At 40.8% G+C, this 19841-nt stretch overlaps 1 protein-coding gene across 1 annotated transcript in view; it reads left to right on the top strand.

Annotated features, from left to right (window-relative positions):
• Positions 1–286: 286 nt before the first annotated feature.
• LOC115132176 (potassium voltage-gated channel subfamily D member 1-like) overlaps positions 287–19841 on the top strand; it is a 65006-nt gene continuing 45451 nt past the window's right edge. The window contains exons 1-2 of the mRNA XM_029664510.2: positions 287–440; positions 1542–3439. Of these exons, the coding sequence (XP_029520370.1) occupies positions 2325–3439 (1115 nt within the window). The 5' untranslated portion in view covers positions 287–440; positions 1542–2324. The remainder of the gene's footprint in view (positions 441–1541; positions 3440–19841) is intronic.

Raw genomic sequence — 19841 nt, 5'->3', positions numbered from 1 at the left:
CAGTAAAACTGCTTAGTCAGATTTAAACCATGGTGCATGCAAAAACAGTAGTCTGGGATTTCTGTGTATCAAATAACATCATCTTTATTTCCCAGTGTATGATGCTCTGTGTTTTCAAGAGGTAAGGAGTGTGTGTATGTGATTGTGTATGTGATGGGAGAGCGCAGTAGAGAGAGCGAGAGAGAAAGAGAGAGAGGTTGTGGGGGGGGGGGGGAGGTCGTGCAAGCAAATGAGAGGTAGAGTTAGAGAAAGTGAGAGCAAGCGGAGGCACAGAGCTGACTGAGAGGAGAGAGTGGACAGGAGAGGAGCTAAGGCTAAGCATGACAATCACTCCCTCACTCTCCGGTGTGCGATGTGGTTCGATTCCAGGAGAGGGGCTGCTTATAATTCTCTCATTGCCTTTGCTTTCTCTTCCACATTGTCTGCAGCTTTAATGCATGGTAAGTAAGCTCTTAATTGCTCTAGCTACAACCCAAGCCTTAATAGTAATGGAATACAGAACTTCACGAGTTATTCAGATTTCTGTTCATATGTCAACACATGCACATAACATACTCTACTATACTCTGACATATATACATACATTTTTTTATGACCCTTGTCTGAATTTAAGTCTAAAGATAATGTAGTTGAAATGATGCCTTTTCCTTAGGACTATTTCGTATTTCATTTTCCATTGACTGCGTGACCATGTGGTTTTAAGCAACATGGCGAGAACATTGAAGTAACAATTTACATAGAAGGCTAAGGGGAACACAGCATGAAAGCCTCACAACTAACCGTTAGTGCTCGACTGATATGTGAGATTGCTGTGTTTTTCTTTATATACTGAAGTAGCTGTTTTGGATGTCATTTGCGTCCACTGCAGCAGCGTTGCTGTGTTATAGAGTCTTATTGATTTTTGATTGGGTGAGCATGTTGTGCACTGTAATGCATCTGGGTTGGGTCACCTGTCTGTTGGTTTAGGGTCGGGGCACATTCCAGCTCCCCTCACAAGACAGACTAGATGTTTCATGGATACACCCTCACACATCTCTTGTTTAGAAGAGTGACACAAAAAGAACAAGAACATACAGTCATCTGTATTTGTTTAGAATTGATTTAATCTCGACGTTTAATGTTAAACCTTTTTATATTGAAATACAACTTAGCGTTGTTTACATTATTGCACATTTAAAGCATAATCCCTTTGTGGATTAATACTGAAGAGGTACAGTTGTGTTTTAGCATTTTGTCATGTCATTATCTTATGGTTTTGAGTGGTTGATGTGTACAAATTGACAATCAGTGCAAAAGGAACATGTGTATTTCTATTGGTACAAATGTTTGGTCTAGGTTCTAAATATGATTAAAATGTGGTCAACTTGAAAGTTCTCTTTGTGAGGGACCTCTCTGTTTGTATATTGAAGCTCAGACTTTTTAAACAGACTGACGCAAACTGTATGCTAAGTTCACCCAAGCTGTGACACAAAGAGACATAGCATGCCTTTACAGCTTGTGCTGCGCAACATCTAAGTTGTATGTGTTGTGTTTCTTGACAGGTATAAAAAGGGACGACCATACAAGGAATAGAAATGCCTAAGACTCAAACGTTTCCTTTCACAAGACCTCTTGACACCAAAGAAATCGATTATACTTAAGGTTTGGTTGTGCATTTGAGAGAGAGGGCGAGAGAATCCAAGGGACAGAGAGAGGCATCCATAATCAAAGCTGGAGAGCAACAGTGAGAGGGAAAGGGAGAAAGCAATGTGTCTATCTTGCAACTTCGGCGACCATCATCACAATTGAATACGAATTTGAAAAACCACAGCGCTGCAACTAATCTGTCTTCTGAGAAAGGGGAGGCAGTGAGCGAAGGTCGGAGACGTATTATTTATTTGATTTTTAACACTACTGAAAAGCCATATACAGTATTGTTCTACAATATTACTGTGCTATTATTTATACAAACCCTGTCAATAGTCTGATGTTTTATGAATCAGGCCTAGTTTTCCTGAGCTATTCCAATGGCCTGAACTTTAGGTTCAGTCCCCAACTGCCTTATCTTGACCCTTTTCTTTGATGATGTAAACACTATCATCTCCCTGCCTGCCTTACATTTCCCTCCTACTGAAGCCAATGCACAAACAAACTGACAGACTGGAAATGGAGGCAAGCCAACCCGGTTGTTGAGGCCTTCAGTTCGGATGATTAGATCGGATATACCTATACTTTTCCTCCTGATCCGGAAAAAGGCCCAGAAATAGCCCTCAAGTACCTAGACACACTCCGTACCTTTACCGACCATCCCGGCTTACTCCTGAAACAAAAGCTACTAAACAAAAATGGCTGCTGGAGTTGCAACATGGATGCCCTTTGCTCGGGCAGCAGCCGTAGGCTGGCTACCACTGGCCCAAAAGACCATGCCCAAGCCTCCTGTGGACAAAAAGAGTCGCAGTGATGAGATCTTGTTTGTAAATGTGAGTGGACTACGCTTTCAGACATGGAAGAACACCTTGGACCGTTACCCAGACACCCTTCTAGGCAGCTCAGAAAAGGAATTTTTCTACAATGAGGAAACTCAGGAATATTTCTTTGACAGGGATCCAGAGATGTTCCGCCATATACTAAACTTTTTTCGAACAGGCAAGCTACATTACCCCCGACATGAATGCATTCAGGCTTTTGAGGAAGAGCTGGCTTTCTATGGCATAATACCGGAGATCATAGGTGACTGCTGTATGGAAGAGTACCGGGATCGCAAGAAGGAGAACCAGGAGCGTTTGGCTGAGGACACCGAGGCCGAGAATGCCGGAGACGCTCCCCTGCCCCCAGACGCCACATTACGAGAGAGGCTATGGAGGGCCTTTGAGAACCCTCACACAAGCACCATGGCCTTGGTTTTTTACTACGTCACTGGCTTCTTCATCGCTGTGTCTGTTATTGCCAACGTTGTGGAAACAGTTCCCTGCCGACCAATTAAAGGGAGTATAAAGGACCTGCCATGTGGTGAGAAGTTTTCAGTGGCCTTCTCTTGTTTGGACACGGCCTGTGTGCTTATCTTCTCCTTTGAGTACCTCATGAGACTGTATGCTGCCCCCAGCCGCTGTGATTTTGCGCGTTCGGTGATGAGCGTGATAGACGTGGTGGCCATCTTGCCCTTCTACATTGGCCTTGTCATGCCAGAGAATGAGGAAGTCAGTGGGGCCTTTGTCACCCTGCGAGTCTTCCGGGTGTTCCGTATCTTCAAGTTCTCCCGTCACTCTCAGGGGCTGCGTATCCTGGGCTGCACGCTGCAAGCCTGCGCCTCGGAGCTGGGCTTCCTCCTCTTCTCCCTCACCATGGCCGTCATCATCTTCGCCACCGTCATGTTCTACGCTGAGAAAGGCACCAAGGGAACCACGTTTTCCAGCATCCCTGCCTCCTTCTGGTACACCATCGTCACCATGACAACACTGGGGTAAGTGTTTGGATGTTGTTATACTACTTAACCTTTATAAACTGTAAAAGTATCATAACCAGTTCCATAGCAACTTCTACCACCCACATACAGTGTTGCTTGAATATGAAATGGTGGTACTAATCTCAGTAGAATCGATTGAGAAATATCTTGGACTGTGAATGAGTCATTTTAGTTGTTCAATCCCCTGTCGTCACCTCATCTTTACACTGCTCTCAGGTGTCACACACTCCAACAATCTCCCTGCAGGTGTGTTATGAATGGGAGAGTAATGGCTTGTGTACTGTGAATGGGAAATGAATGGTGTTAAGAACATTTTACAGCCCACTCCATGCACTTGATGTGAACGACCAGGGTTTAAGAATATTGTCTTCATTTTGTATTTGAGATCGAGTAGTACAATAATCATGTAACCTTATTTCATTTGACATAAGGTTTATTGTTATGTAATAGTATTCTGTGCTGTACAAAGATGCAGAATTTTATATGACAGTTCCCCAATGTAGGGAACCTGTCGCATCATTTAATTTGGTTTGAAAACATGTAATCATTATTAATTCATCAAAATCCTAACAAAGATCATTCCTGAAATAAAAGCAGTGGTTTGCAGATGAGTATCTTACTGTGATGAAGGGTAGTTAAATAGGCAGAATGAGTGCAGGAGAAGGGATATTTAAGGGACCTCAGATGAGCTGCATCCTGTTTCAAACTGTCCTTCATCTGACTACCACTGCGGCAGAGACTACATGTTGTTATGTTGATTGAGGACTCATCTGTTGGATTATTTCAAGTGCAGCTGGGCCACAGGAACAACAGTACCCCAGTGAGCCATGGTCCTCGCCCCTGTGTTTTCCCAGGCCTCTTTCTCCAATACGTCCATGAGTAATCCGACTTGTTTTGATGGCAATCCCCCAGGCCATTAAACTCAAAACAGTATGTGTCCAAGCACTAAATGGGCTCAAACGCAGCACAGATGCTTTTACTACCGTCTCCATATTGCCTGACAACATTTGGCCCCTTTATAATTTCTACTTCAAACCAACAGGAGTCTGAGACGATCCAATGTATTGACATGTAGAGTAGAGAGATAATGTACCATGACGCCATACAACTTCATGCAATCTCCTTGATTTCCTCTGTAGAATTACAGTCATCTGGGGGGAAAATATCTGCGTTTGAAGATGGCTGTTTGAATTTCAGATTGGCCATTTGGCACTGCTAGAATGGATTAGATGCGTGGTTTTGGCCTTTTAATGTAGCACCTGTGGTGTGGATTTGTAACATATATCTGCGTGTCCATCTTATCTCATGTTGAATTACATTATCTAATGCTGGCTTATTAATGTAGCTTCACCCTCAGGTAATGATGTAGCAAGAGCTGCTTGATGAGCAGTGTAGCAGCCTTGCCATCAATGGACAAATAAGCTCTGTCGGAGGGACTGCTCGAGGTTTCTGTTTATCACTGCAACAGCATCATCTTTCCATTTGATTGATGGAGGTGGAGCCTTTTTCTGTGTCAGTGTGTAAACGATAAGAACCAAGGAGAGGAGAGAAGGGAGTGCTCCCTTGGCCTATTGTTTCCTTCCCCCGAATCCACTTGACACATTTAGGTGTGATGTCATTTTGGCATGTTTTGAACTTTGGATCCTGCCATTGTGTGGAGGCAGTCTGAGAAGATGTAACAATGTAGATGTATGGCAGTGACATTTCTCTTCTTTTCAGGAATTGATTAAAGGTGAAAGGCAAAGGATACAATCTATAAAACATAATGCCAATGCTAATTTAGGCTTCATTAAATAAGCCTCAACAGCATTTTTGTCTATCGCTACATTTTGGCTGTCATTTCTACTTTTTTGTGAAGATGTCATGAATTACATCATTTCAGGTCAAAAAGAAAAGAATAATGGCTTACTGCAAGCAACACAAGCTACAGACATGGTTTTTGTGAGTCCTTTTCTGGATCAGAAATGACAACAGAAATGATACCGACATGATGTGAGAAGGCGCTCGTATATCTGGGGAATAAACATTTATGACAAAATTTTTCACTCATATGCAGATAGATATGATGTAGTTAGTTCACTAGCTATAGCCAGTCAGTGAATTTCCAATCAATGTGATGAGGCTGCCATTCAAATAGCTAATACTAGCTAGCAAGCAACATTTTTGAGTTAAGAAATTGTTGGATGACACAACACATGTACAACTAGCTAGCTAACATTCACATACAGGTAACTGCCAAATAAAGTAAACATCAACAAAGTAAACAACAAGGTGTCTTAATTAACGTAATAAACGTATACATTTAGCTAGCTAGCAGAAATATTGTTTCCCAATAAGTAATCTAGGGCTGCATTCCAAACAGTTAACAGACACAACCTCTCAAATTAACATAACCCTCAAATTAAGTAGACATTTCTGATGACGTATCATGATGTCTGACGAGCTTACACTTGCAGGTCAAGGGGCGAGGGAGGAAGGAGTGAATTGTAAATGGACTGCCATTGCCCGGAAATTCGTCACTCATTCGTCCTGCGACGATTGTGTTTTCTGCCACTGGTAGCTTGTGTGTGCTTTATATGCGCTACAGTCAATTATGATTGCATGTCTACTTATATTAACTATATAATTATTAATATATGTATACTGTATGATAGCTAGCAAATTAATTAGCTAACTAACATTTGCCTGCCTAGCTGGAACTTCTGAAGAAGGAACATCTTTTATTTCTACAATTTCCAAAAGCTAACCAAACAAAAACATCATTACTTTTACGAGACGTGTTTGTACATTAGTAGCACAATTTCTAACTTATTTACATTAGTTTTTACTTACACATGTATGTTGAGGTTTTAAGTTTTGGCTGACTTTTCTTAGCGGATGTATAATCATCGTGAATTGAATTATGGGACGTTTCAGGCCCCGAAGTGAACATAATTGTACACTCGCAAACTCCATTAAAAACTAGGGCTGTGGGGCTTACGTTGCAAACTTCCCTTGCTTGGCTAATCATTTGGACCGACGACAAATATGGCCTCGGGGATTCCCTCAAGGGCATAAGGCAAGGGTAGGTGGACGAGGTCGTGTCTTTTCTGAGTTTGAAACGCAGCCCAGCTTTGATGCTGGCTTCAGCCAGCTAGCTAACAAGCTATCCAAACTGTGGCTAACTACTGCATGAATTTTGCTGTGGTGTTTCTGATCAAATGTTACCATATAGCTAGACCCTTTATTAATGGAGTGAATAGCAGTGCAGTGTTAACCATTTCAGAGGGAAGGGACTCAGGATTGGAGACTACTGTGCTGTCGGTATTCTATGATATATGCTGCATTTTTTGGTGCAATACCTTAACAAGAACATTTCATTGGCCTCTGCCAACCCGATGATTGTATTTCATTGCACCCACTCAGGTTTGGAGTATGTCAACGGTTATATGACACTATCCTCCCAAAATGGAAACATAATATCCCAAAATCCCTTATTCATGCCGTTTTTACTCGGAATTCTAGTTCATTTGAAGAGAAAAAGGATTTGAAAATTGTGTTCTGATGATGACTGTTACACTATTACAGAACACATGTTTTCTCCTATTTAGGAACATGTTTCCAATAATGGTATTAGCATTGTTAGAGCAGACCGATGATCGATCCCTCACTGATGTTCAGACTTCTTTGAAGTGGCTTAATGACACTGATTTTGGCCTTAGTTTTTCTTAGCCAGATGTAAATTCAGTACTGTGCTGTAGTAGAATGTGTATACGGAAGAGGAATTTAATAGGGTCCAAAAAACGGTTATCAGCTTGCCAAGGAGGTTTGATCTGGCAGAATTACAGGCAGATGGAACGATTCCCTAATAGTGTAAGGAACCACTCCTGCTCAGATTAGAACGGTACACTGTAATTCTCAATGGTAATGAAAAAAAATGGAAATTGTTCATGTGTTATGCTGGCATGGTTATACAATCTCCTGTAATGTATTCTGTTCAGGCTAGACTGATGATAGCTCGTTAAACGTTATACTTTATTCTTAGTTAGCAGAAAGATTGCAAGTCATGTATGCTGATCCAAGCATAGGGGAAAAGACTCTGAGACTTATAGATGCTCCAATAAATGCACGTTTCTATTTGCAATTACTTGACCCCGTCTCTGGGGCAACCGACTTGATTCCTCATTAATGGGACTTCATATCGAGCTTTTTTCATTCCCATTTTGACCTTGGCCTATTCCCATCCAGCACATTGGCCAATAGTTTAGAAGGAAAGGAAATAAGTATTCAAGATAGCGTAGGGGGAAATAACTAGCTGTGAAAACCTGCCCACAACATGTAGCAATTATTTCTAAACTTTGAATACAACAAATATTCATATTAACAAATAGTTCATATTGATACAGTATTTCTAGATCTTGCATACCTTGTTGATAGCGAAAACTGTCCAATCCCATCAGGAACAGGTGAAATACATTTTAAAATGTGAAATACCTTATTGACTTTGATCCTAATCCTTAATTTCAGTTAAAAGACAAGCCTCTTTACTCCCGTTGCATCACTTTCCCCTTTCTTGAGTAATTCACTCCCAATACACTTCAGTCACCATCTGTTATTATATTACATAAGTGCCTTTTGGGAGCACCACTGTCCTTGAACAATAGTAGGCTGACTGACTGGGCTCACCAACTGTTGTATAACTCAAAGTGTTTTATAACTGACTTCAGATATCATTCGTGACAAATTGTTGGATCTGCATGTGTAGGTTTGACCATGAGCTCCTTTGCATGAGATTGGGTTTAGTATTTATGAATAATTGTATTATCTTGTGATGTAACCTGGCTTAATCCTAGTTTCTGAATTATGTGATACTTAGAAATTGCCTTCCACTAGCCAAATACTGTACTGTACCAGACGGCCTGTCTTGTCTACCTGCTGGTGGTATTAACATTGCTGCTGGAGGTCGAGGAGACCCATAAAGAGAATGATTCTAGTTGACTTGAAATTAGTTTTATTTTATTTTGTTGAAGAATCTGATTTGAACCATGTCAGCCAAGTGCCATGTGTTGTATGATGTTTCATATTGGTCTGACCTTTTGTTCCCAAACTGCTCTCATTCACTGGATGGCATGACAAAAGGTGTTCCTAGGAGCCAACACTTCTCAGAGGGAGAAAGAGAGGCCTGTGCCAAAGCAGCAATCTAACATTCACTATATATCTTACTTTCTGAGACGTTGACTGTTTGTCAGGGCATGCGAGGGTTCATTTTTCATGGAGGCATATCTAAGCCGTTTTATATACCATTATAGTTTATGCTTATGCTGCCATTTTGACAGTACTCTGCAGTTTGACAATACCAAGCTATTCATAATCTATGGAAAAAGCAGACAACTGGATTTTCTCCAGATAACTGGATTTGTTGACCCGTAAAGGTCAACAGGGTGCATTGAGCAGATTAGTGTCATGAAGGCACCACCCATTGACACTGAACTGCATGTTGGGAGTCGAATGGTCTGCTGTACAGTGTGCTACTTTCTCTGGTCTAGAAAATTGGTCAATGGAAATTGAAAGGATAATTGGTGTTAGGTTAACACTCTTGTTATAACCCAGTTGTTGTAAAATATATTCCGTGTGTACTGTGCAAATGCTAAGCTGAGTTGAGTTCTTTCAGGGACCATTCAGGTCACAGCAATAGAATGAGAATTAAAGTTGTTTTGTGGACTATGACCAACATTGAGAATAAAGCACATAGTGAGGAGACGTGGCTCCGTAGGGGATTCTACTCCAAAGAAGGCAACATAAGCAAAACACAACAGACTGAAGGTATTGGCCCTTGCCTTATTTCATATCATGAAGTGGTATACTTCTGCACTCAGGGAGTTTAACAGTGACTGAACAGATGGAGGGGCAGGCATCTACTGAACAAAGTATCAACTGAATAGTCCATTGAGGCCTTCTTTTATTTAATGGTACTGTATACTGTAAAATCAGTCACAATGGTGATCTCTATGTTGTCTGAACAAAAATATAATTACAGAAATGTTCCATATGCACAAAAAGCTTATTTCTCTCAAATGCTGTGCACAAATGTTTACATCCATGTTGGTGAACATTTTCTCCTTTGCCAAGATAATCCATCCACCTGACAGGTGTGGCATATCAAGAAGCTGATTAAACAGCAAGGTCATTACACAGGCGCAGCTTGTGCTGGGGACAATAAATGGCCACTCTAAAATGTGCAGTTTTGTCACACAACACAATGACACAGATGTCTCATGTTTTGAGGGAACATGCAATTGGCATGCTGACTGCAGGAATGTCCAACAGAGCTGTTTCCAGATAATTAAATGTTAATTTCTCTACCATAAGCCACCTCCAATGTCATTTTAGAGAATTTGGCAGTATGTCCAACTGGCCTCACAACTGTAGACCACGTGTAACAACGCCAGCCCAGGACCTCCACATCCAGCTTCTTCACATTGTTTAAGTAGACTAAATACATCTTATGCTGCTCTTCCCCTTTTCTTCTTCCTGTACTCTATGAAGCTTTGAGTTGACTTCCTCTCTAAGTAATTGGGGTGCTCACAATTTTGGACAGGCTCTCGCTGTGGCCCTTCCGCCTTCTCAAGCTGACCTATTTACTGGCTATGTGGTGGGATGACAAAGCTGACTTATCTTCTTCCCAAGTCCCCATCTGCCTCGGTAGTGTCCACACCACACCTCTCCCCGTGGAACTCTCAGGAATGGGCAGACACTGCACAGCTGGACCACTTAGACTCTGAATATCTCTCTCACTGAGGCAGAGAACACAGCCACTGAGAAAAAAAACTCCAGCGAATACTCTACTCTCATCAATTATTTTCATTAAGTTTCCTTGCAATTCTAAGTGCCTCTCCGAATGTCATGCGCCCCAGTGTATATTCAAAGTGTATATTCAAATATTGAAATCCTCTATATATACATATTGTATATATATATTGTATGTTGAAATCCTCACTTGGCTAAGCTATCATTCTTTTGTTTCCATGGTTTTGTGTTACTTGAGAATATAACACTTGCATACACGCACACATACAGTACATATGTAGCCTAGCCGAAATATGAGATTGTGAGTTATTATTCGAATATAACTGAGCTCAACCTCCACATTAAAAGATGAAAATAACAAGGATGACCCTCACATAGAGTGATTCATATTAATTTGTTTCAAATGGGAGCTTCTTAACTCTATGCATAGTACCCAATAAATAACACAACACGCTAAAACTGCAATGCAATGGTTTTATTCTCTGTTCAGTGTTCATATTCTGTCTCTACTGTGTGTTTAAGATATATGACCCACATATTACTACACTAGATAGCTCTGGTTTGTTAGACGCATGAGCATGCCATTTATCTTGTTGAGTTCCATGATCGTGTCTTATCAATTTAACACTCTTATTCTAATTGTGCCCATTCTGTGGTTCAAGATCCTTCATGTATATGGTTATTATGATGCTTGTTTGTTGTCTTGAGGGGTAAATACAGGGGATTCAAATCATGACTTTATTCAGCAGCTCCAGACCACATTTTCACCCCATTTCACTGTAAGAAGATGCAAGAGATCTTGAGTAAGATTCTTAGTCTCTACTCAGAGGGTTTCGTTGGATGACAAAATGTTTACATTGACTTCTTTTGCACAGCTATTTCAATAAATTACTTATTTTGTGTATTGTGTTTATAAATGGCTTATATTGTGTATTGTAGACTAGGTTTAAATGCAGTTGTCTTTTCAGAGGTGATGACTTTACATAGCCTTTATCCTCATTATGTATTCAGAGGGGATCATCTGAATTGTTGGAGGACAACCTGAAATTATGTTCATCCAAATTATTGGACTATATAAATATCCTCAATGAAAAAATATCAACCACTGAACGTGTATATTGATTTATCTTGAAAATTAGGGAGCGAACCATTCATTTGGGAATAGCCAAGGTATTTAAAAATAGGATTTATTTATGGAGGAAAAATAATGAATCTAGCTATTGTCCCCAAGGCATGGCACTACAGTTTACAATAATAAACACTATGAAATATCTTAGCACAGGCCATAATTTAGTTATCCTACCATGGAATTGTAGTGGTTGTATTTTGAAACTTTTTGATCGGATAGAAAAGGATTGGGAAAGCCCGGTAATAACTAGGTAAATACCTAGTAATAAAAAGTAGCTATTTACTCCCAAACGTACTATCTAGTAATAAAGCAAGTAAGTACTTCATATTTACTTGGTGCGTTCGGAAAGTATTCAGACCCCTTGACATTTCCTACATTTTATTACATTATAACATTTTTCTAAAAATTGATTAAATTGTTTTTTTCCCTCTCATAATACCCCATAATGACAAAGAAAAAAAGCTAAAAAAGAATACATGCAAAAATAAATGAAATATTACATTTACATAAGTATTTAGACCCTTTACTCAGTACTTTGTTGAAGCACCTTTGGCAGCAATTGCAACCTCAAGTTTTCTTGGGTAGGAAGCTGCACACCTGTATTTAGGGAGTTTCTCCCATTCTTCTCTGCAGATGCTCTCAAGCTCTGTCAGGTTGGATGGGGAGTGTCGCTGCACAGCTATTTTCAGGTCTCTCCAGAGATGTTCAATCAATCGGGTTCAAGTCCGGGCTCTGGCTGGGCCTCTCAAGGACATTTAGAGACTTGTCCCAAAGCCACTCTTGCGTTGTCTTGGCTGTGTGCTTAGGGTCTTTGTCCTGTTGGAAGGTGAACCTTCGCCCCAGTCTGAGATCCTGAGCGATCTGGAGCTGGTTTTCATCAAGGATCTCTCTGTACTTTGCTCCGTATATCTTTCCCTCGATCCTGACTATTCTCCCAGTCCTTGCCACTGAAAAACATCCCCACAGCATGATGCTGCCACCACCTTGCTTCACCGTAGGGATGGTGCCAGGTTTCCCCCAGGCGTGACAATCTTGGTTCAATCTTGGTTTCATCAGACCAGAGCATCTTGTTTCTCATGGTCAGAGTCCTATAGGTGCCTTTTGGCAAACTACAAGTGGGCTGTCATGTGCCTTCTACTGAGGAGTGTCTTCCGTCTGGCCACTCTACCGTAAAGGCCTGATTGGTGGAGTGCGGCAGAGGTGGTTGTCCTTCTGGAAGGTTCTCCCATCTCCACAGAGGAACTCTGGAGCTCTGTCAGAGTGACCATCGGGTTCTTGGTCACCTCCCTGACCAAGGCTCTTCTCCCCCAATTGCTCAGTTTGGTCGGGCGGCCAGCTCTAGGAAGAGTCTTGGTGATTCCTAACTTCCTCCATTTAAGAGTGATGGAGGCCACTGTGTTCTTGGGGACCTTCAATGCTGCAGACATTTTTGGGTACCCTTCCCCAGATCTGTGCCTCGACACAGTCCTGTCTCGGAGCTCTACGGACAATTCCTTCAACGTCATTGCTTGGTTTTTGCTCTGACATGCACTGTCAAATGTGGGACCTTATATAGACAGATGTATGCCTTTCTAAATAATGTCTATTCAATTTAATTTACCACAGTTGTAGAAACATCTGAAGGATGATCGATGGAAGGAGGATGCACCTGAGCTCAATTTCGAGTCTCATTGCAAAGTGTCTGAATACTTATGTAAATAAGGTCATTCTGTTGGGTTTAAAAAAAATGGCAAACATTTATAAAAACCAGTTTTTCACTTTTTCGTTATGGGGTAATGTGTGTAGATAGATGAGGGGAATTTAAAAATATATATATTTTCAAATAAGGCTGTAATGTAACAAAATGCTGAAAAAGGGAAGGGGTCTGAGTTTCCAAATGCACTGAAGATTGGAAAAGTCAGAAATAAATTATTCCATCCAAGTTAAAAACAATTTATCATCCAATAGGCTTTGATAAAATGTTCAATATCCTTGCCCATGTAGAAATTGTGTAAGAGCAATGTATATGCCAATTACTTGATGGTCCGACAGCATTCGGTCCCCTGTCAACACTTTTGAGACTTTTGGTGCCAGCGAGAATGACATAAGAAAGTAATCAAGACAACTAGCTTGATTGAGCCTCCGCCATGTACAGTTGAAGTCAGAGGTTTACATACACTTAGGTTGGAATCATTAAAACTCATTTTTCAACCACTCCACAAATTTCTTGTTATCAAACTATGATTTTGGCAAGTCGGTTAGGACATCTACTTTGTGCATGATACAAGTATTTTTTCCAACAATTGTTTACAGACAGATTAGTTCACTTATAATTCACTGTATCACAATCCAGTTGGTCAGAAGTTCACATACACTAAGTTGACTGTGCCTTTAAACAACTTGGGAAATTCCAGAAAATGATGTCATGGCTTTAGAAACTTCTTAAAGGCTAATTGACATCATTTGAGTCAATTGGAGGTGTACCTGTGGATGTATTTCAAGGCCTACCTTCAAACTCAGTGCCTCTTTGCTTGACATCATGGGAAAATCAAAATAAATCAGCCAAGACCTCAGAAAAAAATGGTATACCTCCACAAGTCTTGTTCATCCTTGGGAGCAATTTCCAAAAGCCTGAGGGTACCAGATTCATCTATACAAACAATAGTATGAAAATATAAACACCATGAGACCATGCAGCCATCATACCACTCAGGAAGGAGGCGATTTCTGTCTCCTAAAGATGACCATACTTTGGTGAGGAAAGCTCAAATCAATCCCAGAACAACAGCAAAGGACCTTGTGAAGATGCTGGAGGAAACAGGCACAAAATTATGTATATCCACAGTAAAACGAGTCCTGTATCGACATAACCTGAAAGGTTGCTCAGCAAGGATGAAGCCACTGCTCCAAAACTGCCATAAAAAAGCCAGACTACGGTTTGCAACTGCACATGGGAACAACGATTGTATTTTTTGTAGAAATGTCCTCTGGTCTGATGAAACAAAAATAGAACTGTTTGGCCATAATGACCATCGTTATGTTTGGAGGATAAAGGGGAGGCTTGCAAGCCGAAGAACACCATCCCAACCGTGAAGCACGGGGGTGGCAACATCATGTTGTGGGGGTGCGTTGCTGCAGGAGGGACTGGTGCACTTCACAAAATAGATGGCCTCATGAGGCAGGACAATGATGTGGAAATGTTGAAAGCAACATCTCAAGACATCAGTCAGGAAGTTAAAGCTTGGGTCTCCCAAATGGACAATGACCCCAAGCATACTTCCAAAGTTGTGGCAAAATGGCTTAAGGACAACAAAGTCAAGGTATTGGAGTGGCCATCACAAAGCCCTGACCTCAATCCCATAGAAAATGTGTGGGCAGAATTGAAAAAGCGTGTGTGAGCAAGGAGGCCTACAAACCTGACTCAGTTACACCAGCTCTGTCAGGAGGAATGGGCCAAAATTAACCCAACTTATTGCGTGAAGCTTGTGGAAGGCTTCCCGAAACGTTTAACCCAAGTTAAACAATTTAAAGGCAATGCTCCCAAATACTAATTGAGTGTATGTAAACTTCTAACCCACTGGGAATGTGATGAAAGAAACAAAAGCTGAAATAAATCATTCCCTCTACTATTATTCTGACATTTCACATTCTTAAAATAAAGTAGTGATCCTAACTGACCTAAAACAGGGAATTTTTACTTGGATGAAATGTCAGGAATTGTGAAAAACTGAGTTTAAATGTATTTGGCTAAGGTTCCACTAGTTCCAATATAGCTGTGATGTTCGTGATTTCCTTAAGTGCACAAGGGTGATATTTTTTGTGTAATTTCCTTACGGTCCATTGAGGTATTTAAAACCATAGAATAATCTCCCACCATAATAATATAGTTGTATAATGCTTGTATGTTTGATAAATTATTAAATATACTTTCAAAGAAGTGTGAATCATCATTATTGGACCGTATAGATAAATGTGCCTGTTTAGGGCCCAATAACATATTTCTACCTTGTGGCAACTTCATCTAAAATAGTTGAATGAGTTTCCTGTAAACAATAGATCTTATATTCCTTCTCTTTTAGCCAGGTAAATACTGATCGTATTTTCATATTATCTGCTAAGCCATTACAATTACAACTGGCTATACTTATTTCACTATTCTATTTACCATAATGAGATACACGTTTCTATTCTATTTATCATAATATATGTTTGTAAACTTACCATTTAAAAGTACCATAATGATTGAGTGTCCATATAGCTGTACCATGATATTTGCATGGCTACTAAGTAAACCTCTAATTGTTCTCCACTAGTCCACCCACTAAAACCTACCCCCATCCGAAGTTGGGTTGTCGTCCCAGTAACCGACAGACCACCCCCGTCCCCCCAGGATCCTAGGGCCCCCGAGAGACCGGGACCCATTCTTCATAAAGAGCACACAGTGCCACTCACAGAACAGAAGCAGATCATCCGCCAAAAGCCATTCCCTCAACTCAATTGTATTATATACAGTTATTTAAAAGATATATACTGTATATAAAAAATCTTGCATGTCTTTATTTCCAGAATTAACTAATAATATGTGTAATAATGTAGGCAGTTCAAGCGAAGGATTGTTACCTCTAACCAGGATTGTTACCTCTAACCAGGATTGTTACCTCTAACCAGGATTGTTACCTATAACCAGGATTGTTACCTCTAACCAGGATTGTTACCTCTAACCAGGATTGTTACCTCTAACCAGGATTGTTACCTATAACCAGGATTGTTATCTATAATCAGGATTGTTACCTATAACCAGGATTGTTATCTATAACCAGGATTGTTACCTCTAACCAGGATTGTTATCTATAATCAGGATTGTTACCTATAACCAGGATTGTTACCTCTAACCAGGATTGTTACCTCTAACCAGGATTGTTATCTATAACCAGGATTGTTATCTATAACCAGGATTGTTACCTATAACCAGGATTGCCATTACAATTTTTTTTTATTATCATTCATCCTATATTGTCCCTAACATCATTACCCCATAGCAACAGATGTGGGATACATACATACACACACACACACACACATACACACATCCACATACACACATTCATACACACTCCCCACACTTCCTCCACAAATAACCACAAGCTCAGATGTTCAACAGTTGTTCCATCCCCGAGCCCAACTCAAGAGAAGACTTGATGTGAGAATGCATATACAACTGTTAGGGAAGGCATGCAACATTGAGCAAGAATGGGGAGATTTGATTAACCAATGTCAAGTCTTAGCTGGTGGAGCTCCGATACACCCCCTTCCCCTGAAACATACAAACGCTGGTCCCCTGTTGTGACCATTCTCCCAAGCATCTCTGTGCAGTGAGACCTTTGATTATTTTGTGCCACCAGAGCCACAATCATTTTCCCCCTCTCTGATTGTCCGAGTGTGACCCCTCCCCATTGGTTACTGCAGCTAGTGTTGCCAGCACTGCCACTACCTGGGTGGGGGCACCCCACCGGAATCACCACCGGCTAGGTACAAGGTCGTCAAGGTTCTCATTAGCAGCTTTGAGAATTTCCTTGTATATTATGCTCTCCCATCAGGGGGCTTTGGCTTTGTAGGACCAAACCCTGCCAGGCAGGCTCAGAATCTTGAGGGGGTGGTGCTGCTCTAGTGGATCTCTGACCACATGTATCCTTCTGTCTTGGCTGCATATAGACTACTTGCAGTAGGCCTATAAAACAGAGAAGGACTTCTACTTCGTGTATGGGTCGTTCAGGTGTGTTTCTAGGGTATAGGGTTGGGGACCGTTCCATCATGATAGGATAAATAAATCAACTATATTTAGATTGTATTTTATTTGCACAAAATGGAAAGCTCTCTCTGTCACAACCCCTGCTCATAGACACACACAGGCTCTGGCATTTGCAGCCATTTTCCATTATCACTCCCTTTTCCAAACACAAAACAAACACCCAACCTTCCATCACAATACACCCGAACATACCCACATACTGTGCTTTCTATGTCCTCTGTTTGCTATGTTTTTATCCCTACCATGTTGAATGACTCTTGGCGTAATGCAATTGCTTGACTGGCGCGAGGGAGATTTGCCCAATAGGCTATCGTTTGCTAACTGCAGCAGCCACCCAAACGATTTGTTCTCTGGATTCGTTTTTGGTCGAGTGTTGAGCAGAGACAGGCTGTGTATGTTTTGGTTCTACAAAGCTGTGTCCATCGATAACATTCAATAATGAATTGATTGCATTCATTCTTGCACCATGCAATCATTTATCAGTTCTAAACATGTCTTTTCCTTTTCTATGCTGCCTGCAGCGTGATCTTTTTTCTGTGCGCACATGATAGACAGGTGGTGGTCAGAGCATGTCTCTGGAGCCACTGAGCCGGAGAAGCGTGCATTAATCCTGCTGTAGAATTCATTGCGGCCAGCAGGTCAAACGAACAATTTAAAAGCAGTCTTTCATAGTCAGGATTCTAACCTTTTGGGGCTTGATTTGTTTGGGCCCCCCCCCACCACCACGTCGCAGCAAAACATTTTAGTGGCCCCCCTCTTGACAGTGGAGAGAATATTTATTGTTTTAAAGTTAATTTCCTGCAATTCTACACATTTTGACATGGAGAGTAGAGAACATTTTGCAGTTTTTAGTAGATTTTCTTGTGTTTTATAGATATTTCCACACTGAGTTTGGAATAATAATGTGAAATTGTGAAAATGATGATAATGCCCTTTAAGCGTAACAGCTGTTAGAAAAGACCTTCTGAAATTTCAGCTTGTTTTGGTGAGATGAAGTTTTGGCCTTCCATAGTGACATCACCATGCGGTAAATTAGTTAGTTAATAGACCAATAAGAAAGAGAGTTCCGAACCTCTCTGCCAATAACAGCAATTTTTCAGTTTACTCCTCCCCACTCAGACCACTCCCAGACAGTCCTACCAAAATTCTTCTTTGAGAAATTGCTCTTTGCTAAAAAGCTATTTGTTTCTTTTTGACAATTTTAATTAAAAACAATCAAAGTAAGGTACTTAATTGTTACCATTAATTATTTGATATTGAGATAAAACAGCTGCATTGGACCGTTAAAGCAAATTTCCTACAATTCTACCCATTGATATCTGAGTGAGAATTACTAAAAAAATCAATAGGGGTCCCCTGAAGATCAGGGCCTGGGCACGTGCCCTGCGTTCCTGGTCGGTATTCGGCCATGATTACTACAAGTTATGTGATCGACACTTTTCAACTATGACAAATTTAGAAAATTACTTGACCCAGAAATGACTAGTTAGTGTTGCTACAGTAGCAATACACTAGACCAGGTATTTTCAAACTGGGGTACGCGCAATGCCATTGGGGGTATGCCAAATAAAAATGTGAGTCACCATTTTTTTTTAAATATAAAAATATATATATTTTAGAAGACAATTAAAAATGTCTTCACATTTTCTAACAGTCCATTTATATTTTCCAACGGGGCTATACATATGGTGAGGTTTTCTTCTCGCCTGAGTAGCCTCGTTTCACTGCCAAAAATAAAATGAAACCATCTAGTGTTCAGCGAAATAACAACACAATGTCAAATACAGGTAGCCTAGTCAAATAATTAACATCCAATCACATTAACCGTTACTCTTTCGCAAAAATTCCACTAACGGTCCGTATGTAGCCAAACGTAGCTGCTGCTCATTCCGTTTGCTCAAAAAATTATAAATGGTTAAAAAAGTAAGGCCCGCATCCATAGAGACACATACCAGCTCTACTGGTAGTACTACTACTACCAGCAGTACTACACCTGCACCTGTCGATGAAACAAGTTGTTCTGCATCCACGAGCACATCCAATGCAAGCATCGGTAATTCTACGTTTGTTGTTAGCCCAGCAAGCATGGACACTGACAGTTGTGAATCTGATGCAGCCGAAGAGCTACTGCCCCCTTACCCGGGAAAGCACTGAACAACAGACATCGAAGAGGCGCAAAGATTTTTGAGTAGTAAGACATGTATAAAAGCAACAGATACCATTAATAAGAAGGTGCTAGAAGCGTCTTATATGGCGAGCTACCGAGTGGCTAGGACAGGCAAGCCTCATACTTTTGTGGAGGACTTCATTCTTTCTGCTGCCGCGGATATGGCTCGGAAATGCTGGAGGAAAAGGCCCAAAAAACTATACAGACAATGTCTTCATCAAACAAAACTGTTTCACGATACATCAGTGACATGGCAGGAGATGTTTTGAAACAATTACTGCTTCTCATACAAGCCAGTGAATTCTATGCGTTACAGCTGGATGAGTCAACAGACGTGGCGGGCCTGGCACAGCTCCTGGTATATGTCCGGTCAATTAAGGAAGACATCCGCTTCTGCAAACCACTGGAAACCAGGACAGCAGGAAAGGATATGTTTAATGTACTGGACAGCTATGTGACATCAGATGGATTTTGGCAGTCAAGATGTGTTAAATAAAGAGCATAATGATTGATTATTATTATATTATTA

The sequence above is a fragment of the Oncorhynchus nerka genome, linkage group LG7 (genome assembly GCF_034236695.1).
Source record: "Oncorhynchus nerka isolate Pitt River linkage group LG7, Oner_Uvic_2.0, whole genome shotgun sequence".
In the NCBI taxonomy this organism is placed as follows: Eukaryota; Metazoa; Chordata; class Actinopteri; order Salmoniformes; family Salmonidae; genus Oncorhynchus; species Oncorhynchus nerka.
The sequence above is the reverse complement of the archived record's forward strand: the minus strand, read 5'-3'. Positions and strand labels throughout refer to the sequence as shown.